This window comes from Pelmatolapia mariae, linkage group LG18, assembly GCF_036321145.2.
Source record: "Pelmatolapia mariae isolate MD_Pm_ZW linkage group LG18, Pm_UMD_F_2, whole genome shotgun sequence".
Classification (NCBI taxonomy): Eukaryota; Metazoa; Chordata; class Actinopteri; order Cichliformes; family Cichlidae; genus Pelmatolapia; species Pelmatolapia mariae.
The window spans coordinates 13,138,043-13,164,578 of record NC_086243.1 but is presented as its reverse complement, the minus strand read 5'-3'; the positions used below and the strand labels follow the sequence as shown (position 1 = coordinate 13,164,578).

At 43.2% G+C, this 26,536-nt stretch overlaps 1 protein-coding gene across 12 annotated transcripts in view; it reads right to left on the bottom strand.

Annotated features, from left to right (window-relative positions):
* LOC134616348 (receptor-type tyrosine-protein phosphatase S-like) overlaps positions 1 to 26,536 on the bottom strand; it is a 69,522-nt gene that overhangs the window by 3,463 nt on the left and 39,523 nt on the right. For 3 of the 12 annotated variants that reach the window (XM_063461162.1, XM_063461165.1, XM_063461163.1), the window contains exons 7-35: positions 25,094 to 25,108; positions 23,427 to 23,696; positions 22,642 to 23,021; positions 21,487 to 21,688; positions 20,465 to 20,601; positions 20,058 to 20,202; positions 17,677 to 17,994; positions 17,378 to 17,571; positions 17,209 to 17,235; positions 16,851 to 16,968; positions 16,007 to 16,657; positions 15,175 to 15,269; positions 13,535 to 13,788; positions 13,209 to 13,296; positions 12,781 to 12,999; positions 11,451 to 11,608; positions 10,656 to 10,670; positions 10,312 to 10,427; positions 8,463 to 8,560; positions 8,068 to 8,191; positions 7,416 to 7,591; positions 7,147 to 7,266; positions 5,024 to 5,178; positions 4,164 to 4,449; positions 2,601 to 2,779; positions 2,100 to 2,226; positions 1,871 to 1,996; positions 981 to 1,135; positions 682 to 817 (exon numbers count right to left, since the gene is read on the bottom strand). In XM_063461162.1, the coding sequence (XP_063317232.1) occupies positions 682 to 817; positions 981 to 1,135; positions 1,871 to 1,996; positions 2,100 to 2,226; positions 2,601 to 2,779; positions 4,164 to 4,449; positions 5,024 to 5,178; positions 7,147 to 7,266; positions 7,416 to 7,591; positions 8,068 to 8,191; positions 8,463 to 8,560; positions 10,312 to 10,427; positions 10,656 to 10,670; positions 11,451 to 11,608; positions 12,781 to 12,999; positions 13,209 to 13,296; positions 13,535 to 13,788; positions 15,175 to 15,269; positions 16,007 to 16,657; positions 16,851 to 16,968; positions 17,209 to 17,235; positions 17,378 to 17,571; positions 17,677 to 17,994; positions 20,058 to 20,202; positions 20,465 to 20,601; positions 21,487 to 21,688; positions 22,642 to 23,021; positions 23,427 to 23,696; positions 25,094 to 25,108 (5,084 nt within the window). The remainder of the gene's footprint in view (positions 1 to 681; positions 818 to 980; positions 1,136 to 1,870; positions 1,997 to 2,099; positions 2,227 to 2,600; positions 2,780 to 4,163; positions 4,450 to 5,023; positions 5,179 to 7,146; positions 7,267 to 7,415; positions 7,592 to 8,067; positions 8,192 to 8,462; positions 8,561 to 10,311; positions 10,428 to 10,655; positions 10,671 to 11,450; positions 11,609 to 12,780; positions 13,000 to 13,208; positions 13,297 to 13,534; positions 13,789 to 15,174; positions 15,270 to 16,006; positions 16,658 to 16,850; positions 16,969 to 17,208; positions 17,236 to 17,377; positions 17,572 to 17,676; positions 17,995 to 20,057; positions 20,203 to 20,464; positions 20,602 to 21,486; positions 21,689 to 22,641; positions 23,022 to 23,426; positions 23,697 to 25,093; positions 25,109 to 26,536) is intronic. The other 9 variants (XM_063461168.1, XM_063461169.1, XM_063461164.1 and 6 more) reach the window with 8 other exon arrangements.

Below are 26,536 nucleotides of genomic sequence, written 5' to 3'. Positions count from 1 at the left end.
GCATTCACAAGTTTATGCAAATAAAACTATGAATTAAACCATCTGCATACCTTGCTTCTGTATACAGAATATAACATGACACTGTTACAAAGTGCTCCACCAGCTTGTGTGTGTTGCTGTTACATTTTACAATGAAAAATTCACACTCTGGGGGCTATTTCCTCCTTTCAGTGTCCTACTTATGCTAATGCAAATGTATATTGATGTGGGTGGGACTGCTCATCAATAGCTAGCGCTGCCTAAATGACATTAAGGCTTTGCCTGTGTTATTGTAGCATGGATTAAAAATATGCGAGACAGTTCAGCATGCCAAGCTGCGAAGCATTTTAGCTTCTTGGGCAGATAATGAATATAATTCTAAACTCTTATGCTAGTCACATTTCTGTTCTTTTCCCAGATCTGACTGCAAATACATACACAACCAGTGGAATTATGATCTCGTTTATGTGGTTAACATTTCCATCTCTGTTACTTTGGGTGAATTTTAAACGCTCGGTGATAATATGAATCTAATGGTTTCTTAATCCACATTATTCTTTACAAAAGACTTTAATAGAGAGATTTTCCTTTAATGACCAAATAGTTAAAATCAACAATAGGCTAAATGTCAAATTCCACCATTCTCATTAATGCAGTGCTCTACTTCACTGTCTCTGCCCTGGTTAATGAGTGTGTGTTTACCTCAGTCTGCACCATGGCTGGTCTCTGTGTCCGCAGCATTTTGACAGTTTGGAAGATGTCTACCGCCCCTTCGTAACGCATCCGCTCCAAGACAATGCTCAGAGTGATAAAGACACCTGTCCGCCCCACGCCGGCACTGCAGCCACAAAGGAAAACAATTTTACTAGAGTATGTAGTGTGTCAGATCAACAGTGTGCTGGATTCTCACACACACTACTGTTATTACAAAGGCGAGAGTCACATTAAACTGTGATTTAATTACCAATGACCGGTTGTGTAATATAAAGCCCGCTGCTTACCTGCAGTGAACGCAGATTGGTCCATCCTGGCCAAACTGCTCCTTGGTTTTGTGCACTTGGCCAATGAAATCGATGAAGCCCTCCCCAGATTTGGGCACACCTTGCTCTGGCCAATCAGTGAACTGGAACTGACGCACTGTTCGTGACTGGCCGTCCTGGGGGAGCGAGGAATCAGTTAAAACAATTACCTGCACACTATATGGATGTGAACATCTATCTGATGTCTTTCTGTCACATATTCAGACGCTTGTCCTTGAATGTGCAGTTGGTCTTCATGCAAGGTGATTATTTCGAAATGATTATTTACAAAGCTTCCTCTCGCTGTATTGACTGAGGAGTGAGACTGCCAGGCAATATCCTCTCTTCCTTCTAATGATTACTGTTATCTGATCCTGGATCAGTGGTTGTGGTTAACTTAAAGCTGTAACGTCAGTGCGTCTGCTATTGTCAGCCTCTCAGAAGGCAATTACATCTTTTCTCTTCTGCTCAGCCTTTCTGACTCCCCTTTAATGGAGATCAATAGAGCATCTGTCAATGTGGCGTCAGGGCAGGACAGGCTTAACTGGATTTATGTATGACTGACACGTGTGTGTGTGTGTGAATATACACAAATACACACACACACACACAATGTCAAGGTAATCTGGAGACAGCATGGTTGAATGAGTGATCCATAGGAGTCTGTCAATACCTTGAACCTGTTGTGTTACACACATTCACATAGAAAACACACACTAACCAGCACACACTACAGGTCGATAGTACATGCTGTGCGCCACTGCCTGCTAAAAGCACTGACAAAATACTCCTGAAAAACCTCGGAGTGTGATGTTACACCGTTGTCTGAATGCAACATGCAAGAGGACACTTTAAGCAAAGCATGAACCAACCCTGGCATCTGTAACTTTGAACTCCCGGAGGATGTACTGAGGCATGTTGTACTCCGCCATGGGGTCCACCACAAAGTACTGATACCTGGCTGAGCGCTCAGCGGGCCAGTACTGGTGACACTTCTCCTGCCAGAGCAGAACACATCAAAAGTCTTCAGTAAACATACGCAAGAGGGCTGCAATGTTACAAGACCTGTTGTTTATTTAGCTTTGTGTATTTTGTCCATACCCGTCCCATTTCTCTCAGCTTAGTGAGCATAACTACTATAGTGGAGTTGTGTTCCCACAGCATTCTCCAGAAGTCCTCTGTAGTCTCAGCCAGTGGACCCTGGGTGGCAATGTAGCCTCTCTGCTGCCTACACACACAAACGCACACAAACACACATTATGTAGCCACCTCCTTTCCCCCTCCTTGTTTCTTCATCTGTCAAGAATCAGACTGAAAAGGGGGTTAGGCTGCAGGCAAGAAGAGCAACAGTCACAACATGTGTGTACAATGACTCTGAATGCCTGAATCATCAGAAAGTCTTCACTGGGCCAAAATGAGTGCCATGCAGCGAGACAAATAGTGGCAACATGTACACAGTAATGACAGATCTGACAGGAAGTGACAGGTGAGAGCAATGTGGTGAAAAGCTATCCAGTCCATTCACTCATCAAACCATCATAAGAGGACCGCAGCGGAGAGAGGAGGTCAGGTCATATTAGTGTTTGCAGGACGAAAACATACCTGTAACCGTCTATGTAGCTGGCGTTGATGTAGTCGGACCCCTCCAGTCCTCTGATGGGCTGGAGACACACGCGGGTGGTTTCATAGGGCATGATGTTAACTAGTCGGTTCTTGAATTTGTTGCAAGGCAGGTTGGCTGTGACGAACCTGGACGTGTGGGCTTTGGTGTTAGCCAGGCGCTGGGTGGAGAGAATATGAAGGAAAGTGGGGTTTTTTTTCTTTTAAAGGTGCAGTCAGTAAGTTTTTAGGTTATTTAATATAATAATTATTTTGTGTAAGTAATCATTGATTAGTGTGTAATTAGGTCTTCCAGCAAACTGATATATTCTTATAAACTTAGAACGAATCCTTTAAAAATACATAGCAGTCGGCATTCATTTGTGGCCAAGATGGACATCGCTGTTTTGCCTAAGCGTGTTTTATGGACGTGGCTGGACATATACGTAATATGGCAAAGGCAGAGGTGAAGAACACTCGTAGACTGTTGTACAGAGGCAAATTTTAATTTGTGTCTGCACCTTCAGACTGAACATATGAAGGATCATACCTGTGTTCTCCTTCACTTAAAGAAGAGAAAATGCAAAGGATAAATATGACGTGACCAGCGTTTCGATAAAACAAGTGTAAATGTTGGTACAGTGGCCTTTCCCAGGTGGAAGCAGTTACAGAGACATAATCTTTTTTAAAATCTTTACACACGGATTTTGAAAAAAGAACCTTTGTCTTTTATCTTTGTCTGTCCTACTGTGGGCATCGTAGCTAGAATCATGCACTTGAATTGAGAGGGGTAAAAAATCTACCCTCTACTGACATCTGCTGGTGACATATTTCACATTGTATCTTTAAGTATATGAATCAAGTAAATGTTTTTCAAAGCACTCTTAAATCATCTTCCTGATTATTTAATTGATTATTTAATCCAATAACTGTTGAACAACACACAAAACAATCAGTTTGCTGCCAAAAAATAAAACAACAGCATAAATTTTTTTTTAAATTTAATTTAATAACTGTACAGTACTCTCTGTATATAGTAATTTTGTCCTTAATGTAAATATGTAAGAAAAATTGTTTATGTTTCTGTTCTATGTCCTGTGTACTGTTTGTTTGTATATGTGTCTTTTTGGCTGCTGTTACAACCAAATTTCCCCTTGTGGGACAATTAAAGGATTATTCTATTCTATTCTATTCTATTCTATTCTAATTCATGTAGTCATAGCTGAGAAACAAGCCAAGAGTTATCTTAACTACTTAATAAACTGAAAATAGTACAGGCTCTAATTATTTTTTTTATTTTTATTTTTTTTTCACAAAGACATGGGTGTTATATTATCATTGGGCCTCTAACAATATTAACCTGTGAGGCAAAGATCACGTCTAGCTTAAAGGTTTACAACTCACATACACACCATCAAACCAATTATATCAACTGGGTACTTCTTTTTTAAAATTTGGAGACAATGTTGCCAATATTTTCTACTTCTCAAACAAATATCAGATGTAAAATTTGCATGCCTTCCACTTCATTTAAATGGTTTCCAGCTCCACTGCCTCCACTCTCACCTTAAACTCCAGCTCCATGCCAATCACATGCTCTCCGCTCTCCACCTTGGACAGCTTCTGCATGTAGGAGTAGAGACTCCTGGCAGCCACTTCAGTGTTTCCGCATGCCACAGCCTCCAGAAGGGCCTCGTGGATGAAGCTGTACTGGTCCTCCGTTTGCACCATGTAGTTCCTCTGTGAGCGCATCAGGGTCACGTGACCGTAGATGTCCACAGTGCGCTCGTGTCGAATGCGCTCTAGCATGGCGTCGATGACAATGAAACAGCCAGTGCGACCAACACCGGCGCTGACATAGGGGGAGGAAATACGTCTTATATACTGATATTTTCTTCAGTAAGACTTTTTTAAAGATTACAATGTTTTTATGGATCTTTTCAGAAGTTCAGGTCAAATGTAAAAATAGCTGATGCTCGGCCCAAAGACTGGGAATGAAAAATTAGCCAAAATGATAAAATCTACTAAAAATATAAAGAATGAACAGGACAAATTGTATTTTTCCAGTGGCTACATTGCATCTTATGCAATGATAGTATGAAGTCTTCTCATGCTATTTCTGTTGACCACTGGAGAGTTAAGGAATTTTCTGTACTCAGCCAAGAAACAGTTCCCAGCATAACCAACCAGTGAAAATGCAATTTTCAATCTCTTCAGTTTTTTACAGATCAAACAACTGTGAAATTTAGTGAGCTCCGCAAGGGTCGGATATTGTTACCTTCAGACAAAATTAGCGTAGCAAATCAGCCACTTTCCCAGTCATTTTTCTAAGTTAAACGCTCCCTCACTAAAGCTTCACAGTCATGATGAAAGCAGCATTGATCCTATTTATGTCCAAGATAAATTAAATGTGGGTGTGATCATACCTGCAGTGAGCAATGATAGGTCCAGCATCAGGGGGGTTGCAGGCTTTGACTCTGCGTAGGAAGTTGAGGAAGGGGGTGGGATACTCTGGCACGCCGTGATCGGGCCAGGCTGTGAACTGGAACTGACGCACCTCTCGCCTTTCACTGCTTCCACTCTGATGTGAGAAACATGTGAGAAAAACTGAGGTTAGTGTCACTGAAGCCAAAACCACTTGTACAACTAAATTTGTAAACTTCATTAGCACAGACTCTTATTAAAAAAAAAAGATGATTAAACAAAAGAGGTGGAAGTTCTGGCCTGTATTTGTATAGCGCTTTACTTAGTCCCTATGGACCCCAAAGCGCTTTACACTACATTCAGTCATCCACCCATTCACACACACATTCAAGTTGTTAAATTTAACTGTCTTTGAAAAGATTAATTATCTATTATTGCAAGTGTGTGTTCCAAAAACCATCTTGAGTTTAGGAATGAAATGGTTCGATAATTTCCTTTGGGAATAAAATGACTGTGTCAATAGTACAGTTAAAACCTGGAGGAGGATTTGTAGAGCAATGCAGAAAGAAAAGTGGAATGACTTTATTTGAGAGAAATCTCAGAGGATACAGAATTTAAACCAAATAGAAAAGATAATGTTTTTAACTTAGTGGCTATAACGGGATTAGTCAGACTTTTAGCAAATTTATCAAATAATCAGTTTTAAGACAGATAGAATATTCGATGTGTTAGAAAAAGTGGAAACAGACTGAGTAAGGTGTGTACACACATTAAACTATGACTGTAATAAGATGCAATAGATGCAAAGCCGAATGCAAATGAAGCAAAGAAATCTGGTACTTAATAAAATTCATAAACCTACCAGAAATTTCCTCTAAAAATTAATGTAAATTTATACATGTTTTTATTCATGCAAATTATTTAATGCGTAATCAAAGTTCACAGGGATCTGCATTTAAAAACACAAAACTGACCACTGGTCTTAAGATGAAAAGAATTTACTCAGAATAATTGAATTGAAAACAAGAAACAAAGGGTTATTTTGATATGTAGGAGTTTGCATGTTTGCTAACTTTTTTATGTCTGGATAGCTACAAAACATCACAAAATGTCCCTAGTTCACAGGGGAAAGAGAAAAGCACAACCCCAATATCAAAAAGAGGACTGCTAGTGTACACACAATCTGATAACCCAGTACTGGTGTTGTTCCTACATCATCACAACAATATTGTATGAGTATTCAGTTAGCATTAGCCAAGACGTTAGCTTATACTATTAAAAACTATCACTACCAAACCAACATGGGTAAGCTAAATGTGGCTAACAACAAACCTCAGTTTAATCATACATTTATCATGTTGTATATAAAACTATTGAAATACCGACTACTTGATCCAGAAGAGTTTTATATAAGAGAAGTGGGGTTTTTTCGACTCCACATTGCAAAGCTATGACATCACAACAATGTGATTTGTCAGTTGCAATGCTGATGCTGGACCAACATTATTATGATGATGCAGGAAGAACTTGAGCACCGGGATATCAGATACACATCTATTGCTCCCACTGTTGGTCCCCAGCCCAACATAAGGGGGCTGGCTGGGTAAGGACATCCGCTGTAAAAAAGGTGAGCAGCTGAAAGAAGCTATTCGTACATAAAAGTACTTCAGCCTACTGTTATTATTCTCTTAGTTATTTGTTATTCTAACGTGACATTTCACAACACATAAACAAAAATTTCGAGAGGTGGAGTGTTACTTGTAAACTACAGCTGGCCTAGTTTCTGTTTGTAAGTAGGCCAGAGAGAGACGCGCCAGTCTGACGGTCCTAGATTAGCCCTGTGCCACAAGAAATTGCTCTGCCTCCAACAGAGATCAAATCACAGTCCCTGACACAGGGAGGCTGGCCTGGTTTGAACACTCCACGAAGCCCAGACTAATCTATTATCCTCTGTGTCCACACGCGCTGCTCGCTCATGATTACTTCAGTTGCTCCTGCTTCCAAATTGTAAGTTCAAGAGATCAAAGCTGTTCTCTGTGGATATGTCCGTGAACTTAAGGGAGGTGAGGGCAGAGAAGTGAATCGAGGGGCACACAGGTGGAACAGGAGGCGTGAAATAATTTACCTTATGCAGGGAGAAGGTGCGAACACAGAAAGTGGCCAGCTCCATTGTGTCCAGCAGCGTTGCCTGGATCATCCCGTATGTCTCTGTGCCACGACTCGGCCAGTACTGATCGCACTTGATCTGCGAGGATTGAAGAAAAGCATTAGCCTCATCGCTACTGCAGTTCTCAGAAGAAAAGCGACGTTCTTCTTCAGTTTCATTTATGCAACGTGACTCTGGATAATTGAAATTGCAGATGTGGGTCAGTGGGTAAGGTCTTGCTTTCTTACCCGTGACTTCTCCTCCAGGCGTGTCATCATGACGACAGAAGCAGCCCGTTGCTCCCACACCATCCTCCAAAAGTCCCCGAACGTCTCTGGCAGCGGCCCCTGCGTTGCGATGTAGGCATTCTGCTTCCTGTAGCCATCAATGTAGTTGGCGTTGATGTAGTCGCTGCCCAGGATACCTGCAAGCGAGACACTTCTGAGTCTCTTGCTAAACTGCAATCTGCGCAAGTGGCACAATAAATTAACCCCCGTGTATGACATCCAACAGCCTAACGAACTGTTTGTTTCTGACATCTGTGGCTTCCAGCAGACAGGCTGCTGGATGACTAGTGGACGACAGCAAACAAACAAGAATCTGTCGGTGTAAATTCATGAGCTCCAGATCAAAACCATTCCCCTCCTCCTTGTTCTGGAGGGACGGGCTGCACTTGGATGCACTCGCGCTGTTTGTCAGTCTCATGCCACTGCACACAGTTGGTCTCCAGCACTGTTCGCAAATTCAGATTTCATCTATCATGTAGCTCTCGCACCACTCTCCCCACACCAACTCTTTGTGTGCTATGCACCCACCTGACAGCTCAAACATGCCCCGCCCCCTCCATTAGGAACTCTCACAATCTTCTTTAATTGACATTCATTTCCAGCAAATCCTCACCATCTATGGGAGACAGGATGACTCTGGTGTGGTCGTACGCTATGACGTTGGCGTAGCGGTTTTTGGGCTTGTTAACTTCCAGATTGGAGTGTTCCCAGGTGAACTGCTGACTTGGGTCGATTGACTGCGAGAGAGCAACAAAATACGTGCATTAATAGCGTGTGCTGGCATATTTAGTGGTGCATTTGAGGATAATGGAAAGAGAGCACTCTGTAATGTAGACGAGTTACAGCAATAAATTGCGCTGCTGAATAAATCATGAACAAGCAGCCTGCACGCAGGTACACAAATGTTAAGTAACACTTGCTTTATGAAGGCTTAACAGGCTTAACATCGCCAAATAACAGGATGGTATCTATTTATTATATGGAATGATAATATACAGTATTTCTCACCTCGTACTCCTGGGAGAGTCTCAGGTTGTCGTTGGCTTTCAGCAGCTCTATGTGCTCAGCCAGCTCGCTGATGGGGATGGGAGGATGGCTCATCATTCCTGCGTCACAATGAGGGTCAGAGGTGATGCAGACTTCAGCTCAGCGACCTAAATTGCTGCCGCTCGACATCACTCATATGCAAAGATGCGACGATAATTATACAATCAGACAGCATCACATATCATTAAGGAACACGCTGAGGCAGAAAATCAATTTTGATCCATGTGCGCGGACAAAGTGAGGCGAGGTTTGTTTGTTTGTAAATTGTTTTTCTTTGATAAATTGCTTTCTCTGTGATCAGAGGAGCAGCGACTCAGAGAAAACAAACACAGACAGAACACTAATTAGGAGGGCGGTGCACGCACGCGCACACACACACACACACACACACACACACACACACACACACACGGGGATGCACACAAAGGAAGCAACCTCTGCCTTGTACAGTCATTTCTTTAGAGAAGCTATAGCAATCTATTCCCCATTCAAAAGGCAAACACTTTCAACAATAAATCAAACTAACACAAACTCTGTGTGCAATAAAGAGATTTCACGATGCCAGATTCCAGAATGCATTCTCGATGTTTGGGTGATTTATAATGTACGCAGATGCACTATGAAAAGCATTTGAGGCGCTGTGCTGCTACAGCCGTCAAACGCGCGCTCACATCAGCGGTGATTTTTCTCTAAAGGCAGGCACTGCAGCACCCGCAGGTAAGCACGACAAAACGTTCAAGTCGGCACCGGAATGACCTCAGATAGGATCGGCCGGTTTTGTTGGAAACAAATTTCAGCGTCTCAAAAGCACAAATCTCAGGGGAGAAGAAGTGGGCGAGGAGGGAGCGTCAAGGTTGCTGCCACGCGAGCATGAAAAATTCTCATGATGAAAGAGAAGCTCTGAAGTGCTTTCTTCTGTATGTGTGAGAGTGTGTGTGTGTGTGTGTGAGTGGTGGTGGGGAGGGGGATTCTTTGCTTCCCAGGAACATGAGGGGAAAAAAGAAACTTTAGACCTTTATCTATTGATTAAATAAAAATCTTTCTCATTTGCCCTTTTATATCCTGGCAGGTGACCTTTCTCTGTGGTGACACGTCTCGCCACCTTTTTCAACAAGGACCCCGAAACGCTTCTATAAATTGCAACCACAAAAAATACACCGAGAGCGGTGATTAAATTCCTTCAGGTCATGTGTTATTAGGATGGTGCTAACTGAACGGGAAGAAGTGAAAGTGAAGCCTCATTGGCCCGTTGCCTCGACCGAAGCAGCTGTGTTGTTAGATCTCGCTCGGTAGGGGGTGGGAAGCAGCAAAATCTGTGTATTTACTTCAAAGTGAGGCTTTGGTTGGTTATGCTGGCGAGAAGAGAGCCAATTGCTTTACAAATGATCACTGTTAACCCACAGCATAACTTCTGAGAATCCGCTCTGAGCTCTAAACATTCAAGATTGATAAGGCAGATTTCTGTCATTTCTGTTTGTTCTGATGCTACTTTCTGCAGCTTGGCATGTGGATTGTGGGCGAGCGGAGATAATCAGATTTTGTCACACCGTGATGACTCAGCCGTGACTAAGCAGTGACTGTACTACCTGGGCAGAAGCCATTTTGATCTCAGAAACAACTAGAAGCTGCCAGGTATGTGTTGGCTGTGATGAGGAGGAAAACTTTCTCAATCTCGTCTGTGGGTTTCTACCAGGAATAAAACTGCCGGCATGAATATTTCATTTTCAAACGATGAGCAATCAAAAGTAGATTTTATCGTTGAGAACAAAAAGTGTTTCTTCAGGTGCCCGTGGAGGCGCACGCTGCTTACCGGGAGTCTGGAAGTTGATGCGTCTCATCTCCACGGGATCGGTCGGGTGATGGGCCATCATCTCGGCGTTGCTCAAAAGGCTCTTGGTTCCAGGTTCAGAGTCTTTGCGCTTACTGCTGAAACACCAGTGAGTCAAAAGAGCAATTAGCACATGCAAACAAACCGGGGACAGGAAAGCAGGCTCGGTACTGACACGTCATTAGCATGGCCGCTTGATTCGCGTAAACACAGCATTAACAGATACAGTGTTTAAGTCCTTGTACAAGTTCTTTGTACAGCATCTGGTATCTTGTAATTACTGTGGGTTAAAATGTACAAAGAGCTTGACATTGGTTTAATCTTACCTGTCAGGTTTGCTGCTTCCAGTGAAACGGGAGCAAGGGCAGGAATAATTAGAGGAAGAAAGGGAAGGAAATGGACAGATTGTTAGAGAGGAAAATCAATATTTTGCATTAGCATTCAAATGCTTGAAGGCTTGCAGCAGATATCACAGGCTTACAGCAGGGTCAGACTGCTTGATGGCTGTCTGAGGAATGAACAAAATTTCCAAATTCATAGAGAATTTGGTGAATGTTGAGCTGTCGTGGAAGAGTATAACAGCAGGAGGTGCAAAAAGAATATAAGCGCAGTACCTGACTGTGTACGCTTAATGTTGCTGCACTGTATAAAACCCATCAGTGAGCAACAGGGGCGCAGCTGGAACATGGACGATAAGTAATGGCACCGTCGTTTATTTTGACTTGAGTTTTGACGCATAATCCTGCTGCTGTAAATACGCACTAGCAACCACAAGTGTATTTTAATCTAGTTGCTGTAAATAGTCGCTGACACATATTTGTTTGCCAAAAAAATACAGTCCCTAAATATATAATGTATTATATGTGTGGGACATCTTCAAAGATTGACATATTCAGTTAGAATGAATGTTCACAAACAGCGAGGCTGAAACGCATGAAAAGATTTCTGCGTATTTCATGGAGTTTGATGGTATTGTGAAAAGTTTTGACTAAAGCCAGTCTTATCCTTGAAGAGTCATAATCAAAGCTGCTGTGGCATTTACCCAGTGTGACCAAGAGTGTGAGTTAGCGTCACGGTTGGAAAATTTGACATTTTATTTTTATGAAGTCCATCCCACTCACTTTTTGTACAGGAGGATGGCGATAACGATGCAGATGATGAAGACTACAGCCAGGACTGGTCCAACCACCCAGATCAGACCGTCGCCTGCATCGAATGGCTGCGGGTCTGAGTCCGGGGCAATCACGCGGTCTGTGTACGGGCTGGCCACGTACATCTTCTGTATAAAAAACGTAAACAAAAAAACACCACAGAAGAAGATGATCACAAAATTGTGGACGGGCAGTCACAAAAAAGGGCATTTTATTTTTTTAGTGTTTAACTTTCGTCTACTGTGAACACCTGAGACTAAATTCCAATTCGATGCACTGCCTACTCGCCTGTCTCCTTTATCTGTGTGCTCTATCTCTGTGGATTACTGCAGCAGGTGTGGATTAGGATCACCAGGAAAACTGGAGAGAACCTGAAAACCTGAGCCTGGTGTTTCCCCACAACAAATCCCCACATTTCCTCAGGCTGAGTGAGATCTTCACTCCAATGCATCTCTGTTTGATTTGTGCCATTCAAAATACTGCTTCTCATCCATCCTGCTCCCGTAGTGACAAAACCGATGATAAGACTGGCTATTTTTTAAATTTATTTAACATTCTTTTGATGTTTTTTGGCAAATATTTATTTATCGGCCTTCATTCTCTTGCTCTTTTTGTCATGTCATTCTAAAAACTATGACACAGAGAAGTAAGTGTAGAGTCGAATCGTTTGTTCTCTCACTAAGGTTTTTCATTGTTTTTGCAAAAGTAAAACAGGGTCAGTGTTTGCATTATTGCTGAGCTGTTGCACTGGATTGCATTAGACTGAAAACATGTCCGTATAATTGTGATCAGTCATATAATGTGCAGACATTTGTGCCTTTATTTTTCCTCAGCACTTTAGACAGCTCAAAAAAATGTACATAACCTTACTGTTGTTCGAACTGTTGCTTTTTATTAGTTCTGCAGAAGTTTGGAATAGCATCCCCTGAGCTAGAAGGGATCCTAATAATGAAAAAAATCTAATATAAAGACCCTAGTCTAATTTTAAGTTGTATATTTATGTCTATTCCAGTTTGAATGCACATACATAGCAGGGATGCGCGAGGCAATATTTCTTCCACTGCCACAGTGGGTACACTCACTCTTTATTAGCAATGGTGATGGAAGTATGTGAGGGTTATTGCCTTTTGCTTACAACACTTTGACTGACGGGCATTTTATTGTTTTAGCAGCTCGGCCGTATTGATTACAATGTATAGTGACAGCCTGCAGGAGAGAAACGCGGACAGCCTGGAATGTGGGAGCGGTTAAAAAAAAAAAAAACAGAGGGAAAAGACATGTAAAGTAGTGTCTTTCATACCCCGGATGTGGAGTTCAGCTCAGCCAGAATGAAGAAGACGTACTCCTGCCCTGGCTCTAGAGCTCGGTTCTCAAAGCCGCCATAGTCCAGCTGGTCCCCCAGGGTGAAGAAAGCCGGCAGGATGGCAGGTGTGAAACGGGCTGTGATGTAAGCCCGGCGCAAGTCCACCTGCTTCTGCTGTCGAGTATCCTTCTGCCTTTGACTGATGTCTTTTAACAGCTAAAAGAAAGAAAGAGAAAGAGAGAAAAGACACAGACAAGCAAAGTAAGCCGCTCCAATAACTGTGACTAATGTTTAAACACTGATATTGAATTAAAAAGGGTAAGCGTTGCCAGGAGTTCTCAGAGATAGGATTGTGTGTGTTTATAGGTCTTTTCCTCCTCGCAGGCTCAGACATCAGTGGGTGCTGTTATTGTTGTGGTTCTCACCTCCTCTAGGTCCATTTCGTCTGGACTCTTGAGGTGTCTGATGACGCCGCGGGGCCTTCGCAGTGGAACCACAACAACATAAACATTCCTGTGGGAGCGCAAGAGGACAAACAACATAACAACAGCTGCAGTCGCACAATAGCAAACTGTCTGTAACTATTTTCACTTTAGAGCAGTCATGTACTGTTACCATCAGTCCCCCGTACTGTTACAGACTGTAATCACCAGACTTGAAAACGGCAAGTCAGATGACTGTCACCCCTATATGACATGACAATGTTTTCAAGGTGTGTAAGAGCATCTAAGCCTCAGTCTTTCAGCCTTACTTGATGGGACTGCGATTCTCCAGTGATGGCAAGATTAGCGTCACGGTAGTCTCGGAGTCACGAGTGCGGTCGATCTCAGGGCGGCGGATGGTGATCGGTGGGGATGTCTTAGCAGAGATGCGATGGCGAAGGCCTCCAGGGTTCCCCTCAGGAGCAGTGATTTTAAAGTCGTAGCTCGTGTTAGGCTGAAGGTTTGGGATGACTGCCTTTCTCAAGCGAGCGTCCACCTCCATTTTCTGACGGTTATATTCAACCTGAAGGGTGGGAAAGAGTCGGTGAAGCTAATCTTTATGTTGTGTGCTGTTTAAATAGTAATTTAATGCTATAGAACTAAATTAAGGAACATTTGTAAAATGCCCTGAATAAAGTTTTTTAATGGGTTTGTTTGAGAGTTTGGGGTCATCACAGTGGGGGGCTCTGCACATTCACTTCGGCAGATTTATTTATTTTTTTATACCAGATGCCCTTTCTGATGCAACCCCAACCCCAAAGTACAATGGCAACCTTGTTGAGACTCTGAAAAGTCTGTTGTTGCCTGGTGACTGCACTGGGTTTGTGTTTTTGTTTTTTTTGCTGTTGAACCTACTGTAAGTAATTATAGTGACCACTTTCAATCGCAGATTGGTGAAGGTCTCCTAATAACTGCAATCTAATGTATTAACTCAGACAGACTGCCAACATGTTGCAATCAATTCTAGTCTGTCTGCCCAGATGAATGCAACTTGTCTCTTTGCAATAGAGGACTTGACTGGTTGTACTCTGGCTATATTACAATGTAAAAGCAAGGTTGCTGATGTCAATTAAATTTTGTTTATGTACAAGAAAAACAGGCAGCAGTAGATTTGAGATGTTTGGGAATTCATCACAGTTAATTCCTGTATTTTCACAAACAGATGCAAATTAATTAGGCAGAGCTTCTTTGTTCAATCCATAAAAAACAAAAGTAGAAAAATGAGAAACTGACGTTTTATTGGAGGAATGTGTGCTAAACTATTCCTAGCCAGGACTAGTGTAAACTAGGAGTTAGTAAACCCAGTCAGTTATTAGCAAGGGATATAATCCCAGTAAACCTCTTTTCTGGACTCAATAAATGAGATAATTAGTGAACTTTAAAGTGCTGGTAGATGGATTTTGCTATATTCAGTAAATGCTCAGTTTAATTGAACTTCTCATAGTCCAGAGAAATTCCACATGAATGCCTGTGGGTAGATCTGTGGGTGTATTATTTGTGTCGGGGTCATGCATGCTAAAAATATTTTAAAAATGAGTCACCAGCTCATAAGTGTTTTTAAATTTCACATTTTTTATTTGATCAATCTTGGATTTAAAAAAATATTGCCTTTTTTGCTTTTTATTTTTGTTCTTTTTATATATTAATTTTATACATTTTTATTAGATCTGTGTTACTCAGTATTTCACGTTTTATTTAAATAGTTTCTCTTTCCTGTCCTACATTTTTTCTGCATGTCTGAGATGTTGTTTGTCCTACAATGTGCTGATCTTTAATTAACTCTTGATATTTAAAATGCACTCTATAATTTCCAAAAACTTGACCCAAATAAAGCCGAGTATTATAATCTTAAGGACCCCACAGAGTTTTATGTAACACAATGAGGCACTGCACATGTCATTCAACATACAGTAAAGCGATAGGGGTTGCTAGTCTCTGGAAACTCCCAGGTAAGAAGAACGCTGGTCTCAGTGGCCAGATTGACCGAAAAATTCCTCGGCACATCTGGGAAGTGAAGAAACAAAAAGGCAGAGAGTCACTCGTGATGAAGCGTTTTATTAAAATCGCAGCGTCCTCTGCTTTTCTAGACCTGTAAAAATGGAGAACAGCCCGGTCAGTTGATGAGGAGGGGGAAAGACATGATGGTTAGGAGGATAGGCAGGTGATGAGGAAAGTGGATGGCAAGAGTAATAAGTACAAGTAAGAGACAGACTGGCTGCAGGAATGTGACATGCCACGTTGTTAGAGTGTAAGGTTGTGTTTGTTAGACTCAGACTTCAGCAAAGCCTTTGGAAAAGGTGGTAGTGAAGGTCTATCAGATAAAAAAAGCTTACCTGCAGATACAGCGCCAGACGCCGGTTTTCGCTTCAAATCAGACCGAACACTTACCTTCGCTATTAGATACTGTATATCCGAGCCCTGTATTGACTTTTACCTGAGGGTTTGTGATAAGCAGTGCTCTTGAAGCAAACATCCATTAACATTCAGCCTGCTTCCACTGGTGGTGAAGGGTAGGTGATGAAGGTATAAGTGAGTGAGTGGAGGAGATTGGGGAGAGTAGTTGTGTCCCGCACTTTGCAGTTCTCATCCTCTCTGAGGTGCACTGGTGAGAGGCAGACCTGTAAGAACTGGCCCAGACTTCATTAAGTTTAGTGTTTTTGGAGTGAAATCCACAGTAAGGGGAGATGTGAAGTTGAACCAGTGCTTAGAAAGGTGTTCCTGAGGCCGGAGGCCAGCCCTACCTGTTTCCAAGGACAGGGTGAGGCGCACCAGTAGTGGGCTGAAGGGGCCCGGCCCTGCCTTGTTGTGGGCTCTGAGCTGCACCTCGTAGGCTTTGCTGTGATTGAGGCCCAGGATGGTGTAGCTCGACTCACTTGCTGGTAGCGTTATCAGCCGTGGAGGAGCAAAGGGGGTTGGAAAAGCGGAGGGGCCTGGGTCAGCAGAGGGTTGGGTGTGTGCAGCCTCTTTGTAGGCTAGAGTGTACTCTGTAATCACACCGTTGCTCTCCTCTGGGGTTGGGGGCAGCCAGGACAACTGCAGGGAGCAGCAAGTGACATTAACAAAGTCAGATATTTTGGGGTATCCCACGGGAGGAAACATAGGGACTGTTATTTCCTGCTGGACTACATCTCCATAGCCTGCTCGGCTCTTTGCGGCGAGCACAAAGATGTAGGAGGAGCCTGGGGAGAGGTCTCTCGCAGTGAAGTTTCTCTCACGATTTGTGAAATCCACCGTGGTGTCTAAAGAGCTATTCTTCAGGCCGAACTGTAGGCGGTAGCCCTGGATTTCCACCGGGGCCCCCCGGCTATCAGAGCATTCCAGCGGAGGAGCCCACCGCACCACAACTGACGGGCTCGATCCCAGACGCACCCAAAGGGAGGGGGGACCAGGCACTGCAGACAACAGCGTAGGCAGCAGAAAAAAAGAAAATGAATAGAGATAAACATATATCACGCAAATACAGAAGAATTAGAATTGATTGTCGGCTTATTTATTGCCATCTCCTGGCGCAGCTTACTGTACGATCAATTCTTGAGTATGCTACTAAATCTGGGGCACTGAAATGTATACTTGACATATGCTTACCAATCCCCGGGGTCTGCACCAGCTTGGCTTTGCTGTGTGCTCCATCCCCTTTGGTGGTGTATGCTGCCACAGAGACAGAGTACAAAGTCTCTGCTTTCAGATCTCCTAAAATCAGCTCCTGCGGGAGAAAACACAAAATACCACCATCAAATACGGCAAACTCACTCAAAAGGACACTATTTATTGATTTATTCCCCTTTTTTTTGGGAAGAACGGTGCATCAGCAAAAAAAAAAAGAAAAGAAGAAAACTTACATAAGAGTTGATAATTAAATCTGTGGTCTATTAGCAGCATAGCACTGTATGCATTAATAATTGGTTCATTTATAATGAGAAGAGGACGGGTAGTCTGCACTCACATATTGAGTCGCGTCATCCTCCTCCATCTTATCCCACAGACGAGACACACCCCACAGGCAGCCGAGACGGATGAGAGAAGGAGTGAGTCAAAGGAGCGGAGGAGAAAGGGAGGATGAACATAACAAATGAACACCATTTAATCATTTATATATTTAGCTATGCTGTCACCTGAGACTCGTCCAATAAGAGGTCTTTGATCCGGGGAAGGTTGCGTGATTCACCGCTCTCTGCCTGGCTGAAATGCACCTGGTAGCCACGGATCTGGCATTGCCGTAACCGTGGCAACACTGGGCGCCACGTGACTCGGAGAGCCGAGGAGTTCAGCGGCTGGACATCCACCTGACGAGGGGCTGCGCCGGGAACTGAGCACACGTGTGGAATTAATTAAGTGACCAAAGGTCTAGCCAGTAAATAATCAACTTAGCAGTCGATAACGTTTAGGTCTGATCTGCGGCTCTCACGCTCACCGTCCTCGTCTGTTCTGCAGAGCACAGCAGGGCTGCTGGGTCCAGTCCCCTCTGCGGTGGAGGCTGCAATAGTGATGTTGTACCAACTCCATTTCTCCAGCCCCTCTACCACTGTCTGCCCCTGCTGGGCCGGGATAGGAAGGTCTTTCACCTCCAGACCCTGACCTCCACCTCCTGCTCCAGAAACTCTCTGGTATCTCAGCTCATAACCTGCCAACTCGCCATTCTGGCCCTCCATTGGAGGAGGCCTCCAACTTACTCTCAGCGAGGTGGAGCTGGCACTCTCGCAGGACACACCCTCTGGTGCGGCTGAGGGCTCTGATTGGGCAAGCAGGGCAATTGGCAAAGAGTTTAGGAGAGACGACCCGAGAGAAGGGGGAAATACAAGCAAAAGGACAGGAGATAAGGATAAAAAAGGAAACAATGAGAAACTAAGGTAAACTGAACTGAAAGAGAAAACACTGGGACAAACCTGAATTGGGCAAAAAAGGAGGAGCAACCACATAATGTAAAAGCATAATGTTAGCCTAAGAGCCTAATGAAATAAACCAGAGACAAGAGTATCGACCCTAAGTGGACAACTTAATTATACCCAAGGAGAATGTGCATCCAGCAGTCAATGATTATATCTTATCCCCTGGCTATAGGTAGTTCCACAAAAGGTTCGAGATTTATGAATGAAAAACAGATAAATGTCTGTTCTCTTTCAAAAAAATGGGGATGCACAGCTAGCTGCACGAGAACACAGACACATGTATACATTTCACATGACCAACCGGCTAATCCTCAAGTCCTCAAGACGGTAGGGTGGTGTGAGATTTTTCACTGTGGCTGACTAGAGAAAGGTCTTATACATCGCAGCAGGAGATAAAAAAAAAACCCAAAACACTAAACCAGATCTCATACGGTGCTGAAAGGATTTAGGAGGCAGGTAAAGGAGAAAAAAACAAAAGAAAAAAAAAAACACAAAACAAAATCTGAGATCCCGGAGGGGAAAAAAGGAGCTAAGACAGGAAATTGAAAGTCAAGCTAGAATGATGAATTGCAGACACTGAATCAGAAAGAGGCTTGGATATTTACTGTTACAGACATGAGTGCAGAAACAGAAATCACAAAAAGACACCACAGATTTACGAATCACAGATATAGCTCAACCAATATAATGTCATTTAAGTAAGACACACACACACACAAACAAAGGCGGGCATGTCCGAGGTCCAGGCTTGTGTGTGAGTTCGGGGAGTATGTAGCTTGTGCGTGTGTGTGTGGGAGTGTAATAGTCATAGCTGACAGGTTCAAGTATCTATCCACTCAGCCATACAGCCACTGTTCTGTTGGCCTCGGGGGACAATCTAGATGTGCACCAAAGCTTGGCGATAAGAAAGCGCACATAACCTCCCTGGGAAATGAATTCTGCTGCATGAAATAGTCTGCTTATCTAGCACCTTCCCTTTTTCCGAATATCAACCCCCCCCCCCCCCAAACATCCTCTGGTACACAACCTCGGTTACTCTTTCCGGTTGGGGGTAAAGAGAAAGAGAACCCCACTAAACGCAGTCTGATGGGTGACTGCAAATACTTACCACTTAAAGGAAAACGGCGCCGTGAACTGCGGGGCTTTTCATATCGACTTTATAAATTCTTTTCCTTGTACCATTTTCTCTGTTATCCTTTCTTGAGAGCAGGTATGAAATAACTTGGTGTCAGAACAAAATGGTGGAACTCATTTAACTCTTATTGGCTAAGAGTGATTGCACAAAAACAGAAAAAAACCCAAAGAAATCAGAGAAAAGGAGACAAGGGAGAGAATCTAAGCTCAGCGTGGGTAAAATACAGACTGGCCAGCACTTACCTGTCAACATAGCAGGCTACCCGCCATCCTTTAATGCCCCTGACCACTGGCTGCTAGCCAATAAGTGGCAGACAGTTGCACCCTTTCAAAGACATTAGACACTGATAGAGTGGAAAGAGTGAAAAGAGGGCAAAGGAAAGGAAGAGTGAAACATTAATCGGTGCTCCATCTCCATCTGTCATGATGTTTTGGCTGTGCGAGAAAGAGAGAGGCTGAGCGGAGGAAGAAAGGCACGGTCAAACAGAGATGGATGGGTTGGAGGAGGGGGTGGGGCTGGACGTATGGGTTGATAAACGAGACACATGGAGAGATGCAGAGATGGTTTCCAGGTTTTACCAGGCCGGGAGCTGAGGGAAATGTACCGCTATGAGCTGCGTGTGAGAGCGTTTGGAGGACAAAATGTTTCCAAGATATTCTCGGCACAATACATTAAATAAATAAATAAATAAACACAATAGAATTTGAATTTGTGGGATATGCGTTGGTGTGTGCAGGAACACTGTGTGAATCCGGCTCAGTCGAGACGTACTGGCTTGTGATGTCCTCTGCACCAGTTCATTAGTGAAAGCTCCGATGCCTTTGCTTGAGATGGCAGCCAGGGAGAAGGAGTACTCGGTGTTCGCTTTGAGACCCTCCACAGTGTAAGAATTCCTGGGCCCGAAGGTCAGCTTCTCCTGTGAGAGAGAAGAGAGGGGAGCAGAGGGCAGAGAGGTGCGACGATGAGGGAGGGGGGGAGATGAGAAGAGTAAAAAGAGAGACATTAGAGAAGAGCTGGAGAAGAGAAGTTGACCGAGAGTGCGACCACTAGACACAAGGGTGCAGGACTTTGGGGTTAATCTTTTAAAAAATCTTCTTTTATCTCCCTTTCAAGCCTTTGTCTTGATAAGAAATCCACTCAGCAGATGGATTTATTAAAAAAAGACTAAGAGGTCTTACCAAGCTGCCAAACTTGACAGGTTTGTAGAGGAGCTCATAGTTGACGATTTTCTCTTTGTTGTGGACAGGCTCCCAGGTCAGCTCTATGCTCGTGTCTGTCACTTTACCCACTTTAAACTTGCTTGGCTGGCCAGGGACTGCAGGGAACAGGACAAAACACACTCAAATAAGACCTTGGCTTACAGCAGTACTAATACTTGGCTTTGTACTATTCATAAAGATTATTTATTATATGTTTAACTCTGTTTCATTAACATAAGAACAGGAAATAGTAAATGTCATTCAAATGCAATGAATATTTTTTTGATAATGTATTCATCATTATTATTGCTAATTGTGCTAGAAATGCTTCAATTTAGACAATGGTTTTAAAAAATGTGCTTAAACCCAACCTAATTACTAATCATTGAAGTACTAACCCTTAAACATCTCATTATAAATCACATTCTTACATATACTTTCATTTCTTTATGTGTCAGAAACTGTTAGAGACTAACAATGGAGCAGAAGTAAAAGTGCCACAGAAATTTAACCAGTAATACCGTCGCAGTTTTTTTATTTTGTCATCTCTTTTCACCTCCCATCATATAAACCTAGCAGCTTCTCAGGAGCTGTCACGGTGACACAATCAGCACCGGGGCATGAGGGATATTTCTCGCTGTTAATCCCTGTTTCCTTCACATAAATCTCCGCACTTCGGTCCCGGCTGGTAGAATTTATTCACTTTGAAGAAGTCATATGTTCTGACAGGTCAAACTTTCACAGTGGCTTGCTACTCAAACTTTACATAAGCTCCTCGAATAAGCTCCTGAGCAGTTTGTATACTTGCACATAATCACGAGTACTTACTCATTTGTGCTCTGCTGCACATGCTCGTCTGAAAAAATAACCATTACTCATCCACACTTAAGTAAATGCAAATGGCTACTTAGCCGTTATCTATGCACTAGCATGCGGGCTAAATTTATTCTCTTTCACGAACATCTATCGATGATTATGTCGATGCACGCTCGCGCACTAACCTCCACGCAAGACTTTAACGTGGACGGGGTCTGAGAAGGGTCCGTCCCCAACGGAGGTGAAGGCGAGGACCTGGATGGTGTAGGTCTCTGAGGTTACCAGGTTCTGAATGGTAGTGAGCACACTATCCTGGACGTTATGAATCTGCCACTCGTTTATAGGCCGGGATGGATCCATGGTGTAGTACACACGATAGCCTTTCACCTACAAAACATAGCAAAAGGAAAGCCACCCAGTGAATAGTGTGGATGAGTTTGTTTTGATTGGGACTGGATTTTAAGGTCATCGGGGACTGGGATGCATTACGTGACTTTCACCTAATCCCACTGTCCTACAACCGGGGTAATCCATAATGCCATCTTTTAACACAACAAGAATTTATGGCAGCCAAGGTCATCGTGTCTGAATTATTGTTTGACTTCAGGCCAGATGGTCCAACAGATTACTGTTTCCTAGAGGTCACTGTCATAAGGTGCAGTTTTACATTTGGTCCTGATAAAGCTTCAATAAAATAAATAAATAATACTGTGGATGCCATCAGATTGTAGCATTTAAAATGTGATCACGATATTCCTCGTCTGTGGGATTAGTTTATGGGTAGTACAAAGTATAGCTCTCCTGTTATTACTCTTTAATATCCATAATCCTCATATGCACTCAGTTTCAGTCTTGTACTTTTATGGACCTACGGTGCAGGTTGGTAGGCCTGAAAAAGGAAACAGGCCTCTGGAGGGAGCGCTCTCTACTTAGAGAGGACTGTCCAATTACCCTTTCCTTCTTTAGAGAGAAGAGCATAGCCAGGGAGACAAGAAATAAGATACAAATCTATCTATCTATCTATCTATCTATCTATCTATCTATCTATCTATCTATCTATCTATCTATCTATCTATCTATCTATCTATCTGTCTGTCTCTCTGTCTGTCCGTCCGTCCGTCCGTCCGTCCTCTCTGTTACAGTACACAAAGCAGAAAAATGAAGGACTTTTTCTGCTGGGTATCTGAGGTCTCGGTGCAGGCATTCACCACCCTTTTGAGAACATTTTTCAGGTTGACAGCTGGAGAAGCATGCCAGCAGATAAAAGGAAATGTAAAAATGTGTGTTTTCCTCTACTGATAACAGATGATCAAACAGAGCTGTTCCAATCCTCATCTCACCTGTCCATTGGGCTCTTCCGGTTCTTCCCAGCGGACCATCACAGTGTTCTCAGAGATAATGTGAGCTTGGACGTTTCGCGGCGGGCTGGCGGGGGCTTGCTCTCCCGTACGAGCCTCCACGCGAGCGGATGGGGGCCCCTGGCCGATGGTATTATAGGCTGAAACTCTGATTTCGTACTCTGTGTTGGGGTAGAGCCCCCCGATGCTGTAGCGGGTGGTGGTGATGCTGTCCACTGTCTCATACTTGCTATCGGGCCCTTTGGCTCGGTACTGAATGATGTAGTAGGAGATGGGGTCGGGGTTGCCAGAGTCCCATGTGATGGTCACACTGGTGGCTGTGGTCTCGGTGACGATGGGAGTGCCGGGAGGCTTTGGTAAAGCTGGGGATTAGAGTGGCAGCAGGTGATTTAAACGTTTGAAAAAAGAAAAATAATCTCTTGGTCTCAGCGTTGAAATTACGTTTTAGTGGAAATTTAGTGGAAATACTTGATTCTTTTACAGTATAAATGTTGCTTTGTTTAACATATATTACATTTAGATTCAACCTGCTAAACTGCATTTCTTTAGTGGTACTTGCAGTGTCCAGTGACAGTAACATTTAACCTGAAATACACTGATTAATAAATTAAGGATGCTACGTTATACTATTTAAATTGCTGCACTTTCACTGACAAGGGATGCCAGAACCCTGCTGAGTACATATTAGAAGACAGCTGAACTTTTCTACTTTCTCAGGCTAAAATTAAAAACATTCTTAGGCATCTAAAGGTTGCCGGGGCCCTTACTCTTCACTAAGACCTGAGCGCTGGCCTCAATGATACCCAGGCTACTCATTGCCACACAGGTGTAGTTTGCAGACTCGCGGACACTATTGAGCTCCAGCACGTTCCGTCCAATCGGCATTTCATCCTCGGGAGTCAGGTCCTCGTTACCCAGCATCCACTTGACATAAGGCATGGGTGAACCCACGGCCACGCAGGTGATGTTGATGCTCCCTCCTGGCATGATCTCGTGGTTGGAAGGGAGGATGGAGAAACGAGGGGGCACGCGGCGCACTGGGAAAGGAGGAGAGTCGGGAGGGGAGAAAGGAAGTGGGACGGGGGTGGGGGAGAGGGGTTAAGGAAAGGGAAGGAGAAAAGTGGGGAAGGGAGTGAGAAGGAGAAAGGTGGAGAGAAAGAAGGAGGAGGGGGCAAGGGAGTAAAGGGGGGAGAGAATGAGAAGAAAAAGAGCGAGGCAGAGAGCGAGATAGAGATTGAGAGAGAGAAAGAGAGAGAGGGCGAGAAAGATAAAAAAGAAAGAGAGAGAGAGAGAAGGAGAGGAGAGGTAACAGGAAGGGGGAGAATGAACTTCAGGGTTTTTACAGAAAATTACATAGGGATATTTCAAGTTTAGTCCCAATTACTTTATGGCACTGATGAATCCAACAAAAAGACACAAATCTTGTGCTGAGCTCAACCACTCAGAGTGAGCTGCCTTCTCAAAATAATAAAGTGACAAACTCTTGAGTATCATTTCATCCAGGACATGACACCTATAGTCAGTTTCTCTTTCGTAAAAAACAAAAACCAAAAAACGACAACAGCGGGGTTTTTTTTACGGGTTATCAATTTATGCAGGAAGCAGATTTATGCAGATTTATTAATAAAACACCACCTCGAAGCAGTGACTAAGCAGGCTAAACTTTAGCAGTAACTTATGAGGGAAAAAACTTTTCTTCATTCAGATTGCCGTGCCTTGAGGTGCCTGTGCGGTAGATGGGCTCCTTTTAGAGAGTATATGCATCATGGGGGCCAATCAATAGGCCCTGCCTGCTATTTGTGTCCCCATGAGAAGAACAAGCAAAGTGGCAAGTTATATCCAATACTGCATCTGTCAGAGCTCGGTTGACTACACATTAGGGGAGAGATGCATCGAGAGACTGAACTCATAGGTCACTTGCATGCCTGGGCGACTCAAGAGGGATAAAATGGTGGAGAAACACAAAGAAGAGAACGAAGAACTGTGGACTGAGAGGGGGGACAGAGAGAAGCAAGATAAGAGCAGAGACACAGGAGGGACAGATCGAAGGACAGAAAAGTTAAAGACAGAGAGACAAAGAAAAAGAGCGAGAGAGAGAGAGAGAGAGAGAGAGAGAGGCAGCTCTGCTTCTCTTCCAGACAATGAAACGCAATGTAGCAAAGGACAGCCACATTGTACAACAACATACTGTACAATACATAGGATTCAAAACTGATACAGTGTGTAGTCAAATGAATAGGAAATGTGGACAGGAGTGGATCAAGGGTTCTAAAAAGGTGTTGTGGCATTTACAAAGTGATCATCGGACACATTTAAGTAAAGAACACCAAGACAGCATGAGAGAACGAGGCAGAACGGGAAAGAACGAGTGCGAGCAAAAAGAGAGATATGTGAGGTAGTATGTGCATGTTTATAAGTTAATAAACTTATGTACATGTGTCTGTCGCTCCTACACATCAGGGTGCAGACAGAATGCAGAAGAAGAAGAAGAAGGAGAAGAGAAAAAAGGAGGGGGTGGGAAAGGAGGGGAAAAGACAGGGGAGAGAGGATTAGAAGAGGGTTCGTGGGGAAGGAGGGAAAAGGGGGAAGAAAAGAGGAGCGAGGAAGAAGAAAACACATGGATCTATTTTAAAACACGGCTGTATACCAGAGTCAGGCCCATTCAGAAAGAAGGTGCTTCAAAAGTAAGAGAAGAGGGAGAGGGACAGAGAGAGAGAAAAGGGCTAGAAGAGAACGGATGTTGAAAGAACAGAGAAGAAGAGGATACCCGTGGGTCAAAAACACAGGAAACAGAAAGAGACAAAAAGAGTAACGGACAAACATCTCTGGATGAAAGGAGAGAATGAAAGGGAAGGCAGACAAAGAGCAGAAACATTGTTGAAACTAAACTCAAAACTAGAAAGCTTATATGTGTGATAAACAACATAAGCCCTAAAAATAGACAGTTTAAAAAAGATTACGAATAAAAGAAGATAACCCTACAGTAGCAAAACAATAAGAGTCTAGTCTTTTTTCTCAATTACTTGCAAATCCAGCGATAAATTTAATGCTATATGAAAGAAAATGTCAAATTAAATACTTGAATGAATACATAAATATTGATAAATTTGCTGCATAACCTCCACTCCTTAATGAGTAACATCATTACTGGGAATCTTCGTGGGCCACATCCCCCCTACTCAAAGCATCTAGAGACAATTGGATAGAAGTTAACATTTTTGCATGATTTCAAGAAATTAAAAAAAAGTAAATAGTTGTGGTCATTTCACGAATAACAAAGTTCAAAGCAACTTGGAAAAACAAACCAAAGCAATAAAAAAAAAAATAATCAAACTTAAAAATATACCCAGAATTGGATACAGAAGTTAAAGACAAGAAAGAGACAAAGAGACAAAAACAGGTAGATCTGTTAGAAAACAGACATGATTGGGCAGGCATCTCCTCATCTGAGCATGCTGGAGAGACACGCACACAGACTGCATCCATGACAGCTCCATGCACAAGACAAAGCAGGTGCAATGCAGCAGGACCAAAACGTCAGTTTAAGCTACATGGGCATGTATCTGTCAACACAGCAAGGATAAATAAAAGATGTCAATGTAAGCATGTGGGCTAATTTGATAATGCTTTAAGTTTAAGGATGAAAGTAAAGACTGAAGATGACTGTTCGGTAATCTCCTACATCAAGCGGTGGAGTAGTTCTAAAAATACCGGTTGTGAACACAGACGACGACTGAAGAATCCACCGGGGAGCCAAAGGTGAGTACTTTACAATAAAGTGAGCTCATAACAAGGGATAATCCTTTTCGTGCTCACAGAGCCTCTAGCTTAAAGTTAATCGAGCCAGGACGCATGATTCCCCACCATTTTCTATACA